Here is a 10,896-nt window from a genome sequence, read left to right as displayed (position 1 = left end):
AATTTGTTTCAGCCGATAAACTCTTAAAAGTAATAAATATAGGCGCTACTTGTACCTCACATATTTCCGTGGCACTGCCATGAGTTTACCAGATGCTACAGCATGGAAGACGCCATTTTCAATATTGAACGTTCCCTTATTGGTTGACTTATTTACGCGCGAAATCAACCTAGCTTTAAATAATATGAAACACGGATTTGGCGCTTTTTGTAATAATCCGAGACTCAAAATATTTTTTTTTGTAGGGTTATGTCACGTTTTGGAAATTATAAATCAATACATATTGTGTAAAATTATACAAAAAATATGTACGTATTTTTTTCTTCATATTAACTAAATGCGGACTTATCGTTTTTTGGAATTAGACGCCTTATAAAAAATATTATTCGAGTAAGTATATTATTGCGTATTATTCTTCATCTCGTTCATTTGCACAGTACAATCAATCTTACATCTCTTTCACACGCACTATGAATTATTTCAATCATCTTATAAACTAAGTACATTTCTATTATTAATTCAAAACATTTTTAATTACATCATTACACACCATTATTTACAATTATTTAATTGTTATATACAGGCTTACATTCTAATTTATATACAAAAGGTTTTTTAATCTACGCCTTACATTTTTAGCTTTGAAAATATAAGACGTGGTAGGTACTAACATCTAAAAATAATTTTATTATTTTAACCAATTAAGGAATTTCGCCCTTTAGGCACAGTGGGAGGTCATCTTTGAAAACATTTCTCTTGTGGCTAGATGCACTTCAGTTTAACTTTACTCTGCGTACAATTTCATCAAATATACACCCATCTATGGACACTTTTTGTCCCGAATAGGTGTAGATTATCACTTCTCCGAGCTGAGTGCCATTGCTGATGATCACTTTTAGCCCGCAAAGCAGTTGAACATGACCTTTGTCTTTGTTAAATTTCACTTCTATGAGAAGTATGATTTATTAACTTTCAATTATATGAACTCATTTTTAAAATCAATCTCGTTTTTTGTGTGACCTACAACGAAGTATTCGTGGTTAATGATGGGTATGTCCAAGTTCACAATAATACGTAGATAGATACATGCTGGCAATATACATATTCTGAAGAGTGCAATTGTCAGATTAAAAATTGACGTCATTGCCAGTATTTTCGTATAGGTACAGATAAACGCAATAACATATTTCGATGGCACCTGTGTTAGCCAAAGCATCATTACAAAATAGCATCGACCTAAGAGATTGGACGGTGCAATCTTTGTGGCATTGACCTTTTGTGATATTATGGTTTTTCAGATATTGTAAAATTTAAACGTTTAAACTATTTTTCTGTTAAAAAAATATATTGTTATATCATCAAGGAAATTGGACAACGCCTCGTAGATAAAAAAACTTTACAACTGAATTCAGACTTGGCGGCAAAGGAGTCATGGGATTTCCATCACCAGCCGTTTGTTTATTTTTTTTTTGATACCCACTTCTAAACTCCTTTTTCTTATTAGTATCAGCGTTCTTAAAGGCTTTAAATTATTCGGCAACTCTTTAGAATATGCAAAAACAAGTATTTTATTTAAATATATACAACAATATAATGTCATCAGCAAAGCGAAGATCTCTATATTAAAACAATGCATTTATAAAGCTTTTCACGAAAATGATTTATGTTTAATAAGACTTCGAAGTCGCAAGCACTAATATTTTTTTTCACTAGTATGTGTCATTTCATGTTTTTTAAGTTTACTAAGGTCCGAGCATCTATCGAGTGCTTAAAGTCAGACAACGTTATCTACAAAAAAGTGTTTTTTATTTTTTTTGAGATAACGTTTTTTACATTTACGGCTACATGATAGTCAAACAACGTTATGTCAATCTTTATTAATTTCTTATTAAATCGTCAGTAAAGTTTAACGCTAACTACATAAGTTACCCTTGTTTTCATACTTTTTAAAACTATCCCTATAAATTTTAACATCATCATAAGCAAGATAAATGTACAATACACAATAAATTATAAAATATTAACATCAAGTTTTAAATAAACATTTCCCTTGTTGAGTTACAAGAATCTAAAATAACGATTTTTGGCTCTCCTGTAAAGTTGCACTTTTGTAGATAGTGTTGTTTGACACTAAGCCCTCGCTATAGGAACACACATTACATTTATAAGGTTTTTCACTAGTATGTGTCATTTTATGTGTTTTAAGATAACTAAGCCGCGAGCATATATAGGAACACACATTGCATTTATAAGGTTTTTCACCGGTATGTGTCATTTTATGTATTTTAAAATAGCTAAGCCGCGAGCATATATAGGAACACACATTGCATGTATAAGGTTTTTCACCAGTATGTGTCATTTTATGTTTTTTAAGATCGCCAAGATCCCTGCATCTATATGGACATGTATTGCATTTATAAGGTTTTTCACCAGTATGTGTCGTTTTATGTTTTTAAGATCACCAAGATCCCTGCATCTAAATGAACATGTATAGCAATTATAAGGTTTTTCACCAGTATGTATCATTTTATGTCTTTTAAGATAACTAAGCCGCGAGCATACATAGGAACACGCATTGCATTTATAAGGTTTTTCACCAGTATGTGTCATTTCATGTCTTTTAAGGCTACTAAGCTGCGAGCATATATATGAACACACATTGCATTTGTAGGGTTTTTCACCAGAATGAGTCATTTTATGTCTTTTAAGAGAAATAAGCTGCGAGCATATATAGGAACACACATTGCATTTATAAGGTTTTACACCAGTATGTGTCATTTTATGTTTTTTAAGATAACTAAGATTCGTGCATCTATATGAGCAAACATCGCATTTAGAAGGTTTTTCAGCAGTATGTGTAATTTTATGTTTTTTAAGATCACCAAGAACCCTGCATCTATAGGAACACACATTGCACATATAAGGTTTATTAGCAGTATGTATCATTTTATGTCTTTTAAGAACACTAAGATACGTGCATCAATATGAGCACACATCACATTTATAAGGTTTTTCACCAGAATGTATCGATTTATGTATTTTTAGAGTATTAAGCTCCCTGCAGAGTCCCTGTGAATCATTGTGTGACGTTTAAAAGCACCACCGCATCCAAAAACTGCGTTACATACACTGCATATGAAATTACTTGAGAAATGTATTACCCTTCTGAGAATAAGACGTAATTCCTTCGGAGTATTTAAGTTTAGGATTTCTTTTTTTATATTTTGTTCATCAATCGTCACTTCTGAATAATGTATAGTCATATCATGGAATCCATCAGGTGAGCATTGTTGACTCATATCTGTACCGCGATGCCGTTTGTAAAATCCTTCAGTAGAAACCTGGAAAGGTCATAATCGTTCTTAATATTATAATTTAAAATTATGTTTTTTATTATTTTGAGTTTTTTTGTCGATGCTTTTTGTATCTTTAGACATAATTAGGTAAATACCTGAGAGTGAGAATGACCATAAAACTACATAAGCAATCACTTCCTTTAGAATTATTTTGCGACTTTTTGAGCACTTCCGCATCCAAAAACTGCGTTACAAATGCTGCAATTCAAATTACGTGAGAAATATTTTACCCTTCTCAGAATAAGTCGAAGTTCCTTCGGAGTATTTAGTTTGAAGACTTCTTTTTTAACATTTTGCTCATCTATCGTCACTTCTGAATACTGTTTCATTTGATCTTGTTTTCCATTAAGCGAGGATTGTTGACTCATAGCTGTATCGTAATGCCTTGCAAAACATTCCTTCGTGGAAGTCAAGAAAACCAAAATTTTCGAATTTAATTTTATAAATTCTTAATGTTTTATACTATAAAATTTTTATTAAATGTTGGTTATTTTTTTTCAACATCATAAGACAATATCATGTGAAGAAGTGAGAGTATAACTAACGATTATAGATGATAATATTACCTACTTAGCAATGTCCCCTGCAATGTGTGCACGCGCAACACTTACAAAAATGTGTCCGCACACATGTTTTCATCCCCCGCACAGACCTCACATAAAAATATTGTAAAAGTCTTTTTTGCCAGATTTTAGTAATAACTACAGGTGTGATAAGTGTACGTTATAAACAATTCTAGTGGACAATACGATTGCTTGCATAGTTACATAATATATAGTAGGTACAATTATACTTGTTAACATAGAAAAAATAATTATTATTATAGAAAAGTTATCCCCTAAAATTGTCAAAAAGTAGTGTATGTCATATTTCAATTGCGATCATTACGAATAAATCCTGCGATAAATTTAAATTAGAATGGCTCTCTGTTTTCGTCGAAACAGAAATTCCATCTTCAATGCATTTGCAAGAAATAAGAATTGGTTGGAAAAATTTGTTCATTCGGAAACAGAGATGATTGCGTCTCCCCAGTAAGTATGCAAGGAGAATTCACGTCTGCAAAGAAATGGATTGAATGAAGATTGTATGTTTTAAAAATGCATTTAAGTCAAAAAGTACACCGGGATGCCACTTATTACGAAATTGGAAATTTTGAAAAGAAATGGACCTTTGAAACACCCGAAGAGCGGAAGAATAGGATTGAGATCACAGAGTGCGTAAAATCTGGTTGCGATCTTGTCAAAGTGTTAATAATTGTTGATAATGTTGATTGATAATTGGCAATAAAAATAAACATGCTTCTGTGCTTTCTGTAAAATATATTCTTAATCATGTATCTAAATACACAAATATTCCCGAAAGCTGGCTAAGTAAAAATTTTGCGTTCAAATTAGATTTTTTGACAAAATACGGAAGTCTCTGTTTTATTCTTTAATTATTGTTAATGAAAGAACGGATATATCTGTGCCCGAATTGCTATTTGTACTTTAATTTCGGAATTATTAAATACCTTAAAAATAAATGTTTTAATGAAAAATTGTATTATGTGTTTTTGGGGGAGGGGGTGTAAATTTACCGCACTGGGTGACGAGTAACACTGCTCAGATGCGTAATGATCCTCACACACAATAAAAAAATTAGAGGGAACGTACATTTAAGTAGTACTTAGGTATTACTTAGACATCAATAATGTTACCGAATGATCTAGTAGGTAAAAAAAATGCGCCTCAATATAACATGCAAAATCATATACATAAAAAAACTCCGATCGAATTATCGTAAAATACTGAGTACCTATATAAGTGGAATCATCGTATCTTATTTCTTCAAAAATGAGGCTGGAGCTAGCGTTACGGTTAATGGAGATCGTAAAATACCGGAACATTACAGAATTTTTTTGTTGTTAAAAATATGGACGACAATGATACGAGTGAGATGCGGTTTTAACAGGATGGCACTACGTGCTGTATGCCTAGCGTAGCAATCAACCTATTGAAATCAAAATTTTATGAATGTTTCACTTGCGTGAGTTCAGCACATTGGCCGGAATCCTATGAATGTTTATTTTTTTCCAATAGCTATATTTTATCACCGAAACGAAATAAATGGTGACATAATTTTACATTGGATGATGGTGTTACTTCTATGCGTGGTGGTCAATGTTTTCATATATTATACATTAATATAATGTGAAATCAAAATTTCAACAAAACACGTACAGGCACATAGGGGCCTTTTATCCAATATTTTAGAATGCGATTTTACGCCAGATGGCGTGCAAAACGTATAATTGCGTTCATGGAGATTTTGCACATAAGCATCTCGCCGAACCCGAACACCTAATGCCCCTCTAACATAAGTTTAGCGAACCGATTGCTAAATTCAGCAGAGTCGATTTTTGACAGATTGCAACAGACAGCCCGCGTTTGTTGATAATTGTCATAGGTATTTGTTTTCTTCCGTATTTCATTATGATTCAGTGAATTATTTTGATAATTGTCTAATTGTATTATCTATTTTACAATTGATCCTATAATTGGTGCTCCATTTTATTCAATCGTGAATGCTTTGTTTATAGGTACTAAACTTTGCTTTCGTAGATGAAGCTAATCTGCAATGCCGCAAATTTCGTAAAAGCGGCGACCCTTTCGAATTTAAGAGCCTCGTTTGTAAATACACATCAGACGCAGATTCATGAAAATCAATATAATATAATATAATATTTTTAACAACTCAATTCACATGATTATGCTGGAATCGATGTATGCATAATAATTATATGGTAGGTAGGTATTCTATCACGATAACCATTTACTTTCATTTGTTTATATTGTAATGATTATATTTATTCAATAACGTTTATTCGGCATTCGGATTATCCGGCCATAATGTAGTATTAATCGAAAAATAAAAGAAATAATATGAAAGTATGTAATAGCGAGTTCAAAAAATATGGAAAACTAGGGATATCTAGTGGCAAAATGTGAAAAATTATCGTTTATTTGACAGTTAAGTGCCCATAGACATCAAAAACTGACCATAGAGAAAAAATATTTTTCTGTTTTAATATAAGGAATACTTGTATCAAATAGACGTGCATGTTCAAACAATGTGTACCTGCCAGAACCAAGTTGGAACCTGGCAGCCACGACGTTATTGTCGACGTCATTGTACAGTATTGGTCGTTTAATAATGAATAGTTGTATGAAAAGTAGTTATCCAACATTTTTAAGACAGTTATGACAGAATGTTATCAGTACTTAAATATTCAAAATTAAATTAATATACTAAAAACCCATTTCCCCTCCTAAAATATAGGTATTTTTTCCGTAATGGACATTCCAATACTATTTTTCAGTGTTAGAGCATGCATCAAAACATGTTCTAAGTACATATTATATACTAAGTGCATAGATTAATGAATGAAAAATGTGTTGACTGATTAGGTAGATACTTATGTAAGTTCATACCAATTCTGCCGCTAAGCCAACTCTAATATTTACTGATCATTTAATACAATCTCGTCGGCAGGAAGATATTTTCGAGTCTTTTCCACGGCAGTAAACCATTTATATATTGTTTTAATCGTCTGATATTTGCTGGAGTTGTATTATTTATATATTACAAGTAATTATATATTATTTTATATTATAACTAATAATCATACCTATTTTGTAAGAAGTGAAAATGTAGTATAGGGTATAATTTGTACTAAGGGGCAAGTACACAATAAATGGATAAGTTATATCAGTATAATAAACTATATCTCACGTATTTCATCCATAACAAATAATTTGACAACATTTGCGAATGAAACATTCTTTTTATTGAACATAAATAACAACCCAGATTATGTACCTCGATACCAGATTTTTTAAAAACTATACCCAAAATAAATGCTTTTTATATTCAATTCATCTAGAAGATACTAGTTAATTTTATTGTATACAAGCTGAAGTACCCGGCTTCGCACAGGGTAGCTTCGTGGATACATTAATCTTAGATATTTAAAAAATAATAATAAGTAATTATCTTTTTAATATTAAAATATCTGCGTTATACATCATATGGCAATATGAAAGTAATTCTAATAAGAGTATAAGTTAAACAAAAGAATACTAAATGAAAATCGAATCCAAAATATGCAAACGTTATTAAAAGTATTAATATGTAGTAAAAAATGAACAAACAAAAAAGGAAAATTGTATTTTACATAATACTAATTTAGAAACCTTCGCAGGTGTGCGCACAACAAAAGACAAAAGGTTCATCGCAATCGGATGAATGGTATAAGAACCAAAAGAAGATACAATGGAGAAGAAGATAGTGTTTCTAATTCAGAAACCTTCGCGGGCGAGCGCACAACAACTGATCAAAATTTCATCGCAATTGGATGAATGCTATAAGAACGCATAGGAATAGAAGAAGAAGAAAATGGGTGTACTAATTCAGAAACCTTCGCGGGTGTTGGCATAACAACTGACGAATGTTTCATCGGAATCGGATTAATGGTATAGAAACCATAAGAATAAGAGAAGATAGAATGAAGAAGGAGAAGATGGTTGTACAAATTCAGAAAACTTTGCGGGTGTTACCACAACAACTGACGAAGGTTTTATCGCAATTAGATAAATGGTATAGCAACCATTCGAATAAAAGAAGATAATTGAAGAAGAAAAAGATAATTTTTCTATTTCAGAAACCTCCGCGGGCGTGTGCACAACAACTGATTAAACTTTCATCGCAATCGGATGAATGGTATAAGAACGCATAAGAATAGAAGAAGATAGAATAGAAGAAAAAGATGAAGAAAATGGTTGTACCAAATCAGAAACCTTTGCGGGCGTGAGCATAACAAGTGACGAAAGTTTCATTCCAATCGGATGAATGGTATAGGAACCATACGAATAAAAGATAGAATGAAGAAGAAGAAGAAGATGGTTCTACTAATTCAGAAACCTTCGCGGGCGTGCATACAACCACTTACCAAAGTTTCATTGCAATCGGTAGAATGGTATAGGAACGCATACTGGACAGACAGACATTCATTTATATATATAAGATATAGCCTATACTCTTCGCGCAAATGCAAGGAATAAATTTAAAAAGTTTTATCGCGATCGGGTGAACGGTATGGCAGCGCATTAAATACGAACAAACAAACAAATATTGTTTTTTTATATATTAGATAGATAGGATAACTGTGGCCTAAATAGCAATATTTTCGGCAACAAACTACGTTTAGGTACTGCATGAGGCACATTGCTGTATTAAAAGTCTCCTTAACAAAATATACTTTGGTTAAACTTCTTCATCAAAAGTTGGATACTGTGACTGTTTGTTGAATTGAAGATTGCGTACCTGATTTTCTGGTCCACAGTCCAAATAAGAGCAGCCAGGTTGTGAGTCCACGTATTTGAGTTCCCGTATTGTGTCTCCAACGTACTCTTTGTTCAAGTGAAATCCATCAAAAATCGCCTCTGATTTTATAACACGCAAGTCTGTTGAAGGTTCCTGTAAAAAAAACATGTTTTCATATAAGGGAAGTCGGTTATGTATTTAGAGCGCAAAAGCAACATAAATAAAATATATATGAATCAAGGAAAAATCAGTTTGTAAAACTAACCTCAGATGCACAGCTGACATCGTCGGCATTCGCTTGTTTAATATTCGTGTCGCCATCATGGCTGTTTGAATAGAATATTGGCACAACAAGCCAATGCTGACCTTCTGCATAAGTTTGTAATTGTTGTGGTTCAAGTTTAATATCCATGTTACCTACGTCTTTAAAGCAAAAATGCCTCACACAGTCAATTATCAGAACAAGTAGTTTGACAGCTACTGATCTTGTTTGTCGTTGCCATCCGCCATAGACAAATCTTTGGAATTGAGTGTTACGGATTTATTGTAAAGTCGAATTGAAAGAGCTTTCGAGTCGATATATAAATCAAACTTTAAAATATATAAGTAGGTAAGTAAAAGTATATATGTAGTTACATTATGTAAACAAATAAAATCTATCACCTCTTTTAAAAAGCAACGAAGCCTCATCTGATTACAGTGCTGCCATCTTTTGGTCATCGAATTATAGTACGAGGTCCAAGAAATTATAGTATATCGGCAAAAATTATAGTAGGTACCTGTTGTCATCTGTTGAAAATGTATAGGTTTTTTGTTTCTCACAAAAAACTAGCATTGAATATGAGAAATTGCGAGGTCCTTTTTTTTTAAGTAGGTAACTTTTCTAATCAAACAGCGAATTCGATAAATTCCATTTTAAATCAATCAAGGACTTGAACGCACAAACATCGCATTTAAATTAATGTTGTTTTATCTTTTTTAGTTGTGTTCAACGTTATGCGTCTAAATAAGCATATTAAATAGTATTTCATTGTTTTTTCGCTAGTACCATTTTACGCTCAGTAGTTTATTGTTATTATCTCCTAAACCATTAAAAAATAATCCTTAATCTCTTTTAAGAAAATAGTATCACCATAATTAATAAGGCTGTAGTCTAAATTTGAACTAAATATTGACCACCATGACGTGAATGCGGCTTCTTTGAGATTTAACAGGTTACGCCAGACTGATAAGCTAATAATAAATTCGCCGTAGTACGCATTTTCGAATAGGAAACCTAGGACCTCACATTTCTTTCAGAAACACACTTTGCTTCACGTTTACTCACCTACCTGTCTATATTGTTGGTGTCATTTGTTGATCTGATTCTCTCTGGGAATCAACACTCTTAGAATATTACAACATAATTTATTAGGTACCTCCCTACCTACACTACTATTATCGATTAAATAAAAAATAAGACTAAATATTAAGAATGCTTTTATAATAAATAACATTTGAAAACTAACCTCAAGAACGTGGCCGGAATTATCAGCATACTCTTGTTTGATGCAGGTATTTGACTGTAGGTTATTTCCAAGTAAAGACATATCGACAGAATGTTGCTCATCTGCATCAGGTTCGAAGTCAACTGCTTCACGTTTTACGTCCATTTCACCCAATGAAAGCATTCGTTCTTCAATATTGTAGTGTCACATAATAACACGGGGTTTCGGTCCGAATGATTGCGTAATATGGTACTTGTTAAAAACACTACTGCATTGGATACTAAATCGATACCACAAACAACGATAAAGTTTCATCACTTTTATTGGTATCTAGTACGTTGTGAGTTATAATGGAACAAACAAATTTAAAAGATGTAGGTATCATGGAATTAGTCAAAGAGGTATCTTATTTAATTCCCTCCATAGTGGATAATATATATTGTATCGTTAAGTATGTCCTACATAATTCTTTAAGTAGGTATGATTTTGACTATTCCAAGGTTTACCTGTGTCCAACGATCAATCATTAATCACTTCTTAACTGACTGGTGTTATGCAGAGAAGGAAGCAGTCTACATACAACTCAAACTGATTAAATGAGTTTTAATTGATTTAACTTTTGTGATATTCCATTTGAGTGGTTTCTTGCGGCCTGAGTTTTGCCTTTCGGTATTCTCATACCTAATCTATGC

The 10,896-nt window shown here is 32.3% G+C and overlaps 1 protein-coding gene across 1 annotated transcript; it reads right to left on the bottom strand.

Moving 5' to 3' along the window:
- Positions 1 to 1,471: 1,471 nt before the first annotated feature.
- LOC147076586 (uncharacterized) lies at positions 1,472 to 9,199 on the bottom strand. Its single transcript, XM_085940375.1, has 3 exons — positions 8,983 to 9,199; positions 8,718 to 8,870; positions 1,472 to 3,341 (listed from the first exon to the last, which is right to left on the bottom strand). The coding sequence occupies exons 1-3, from the start codon at positions 9,127 to 9,129 to the stop codon at positions 3,042 to 3,044; spliced, it is 600 nt and encodes a 199-aa protein (XP_085796501.1). The 5' UTR covers positions 9,130 to 9,199; the 3' UTR covers positions 1,472 to 3,041.
- Positions 9,200 to 10,896: the final 1,697 nt, after the last annotated feature.

Source organism: Rhyacophila brunnea, unplaced genomic scaffold, assembly GCF_057557595.1.
Source record: "Rhyacophila brunnea isolate RB1 unplaced genomic scaffold, BYU_Rbru_1.0 scaffold_13, whole genome shotgun sequence".
Taxonomy (NCBI): Eukaryota; Metazoa; Arthropoda; class Insecta; order Trichoptera; family Rhyacophilidae; genus Rhyacophila; species Rhyacophila brunnea.
Note: the sequence above shows the minus strand (reverse complement) of the source record. Positions and strands in the feature narration are given on the sequence as shown.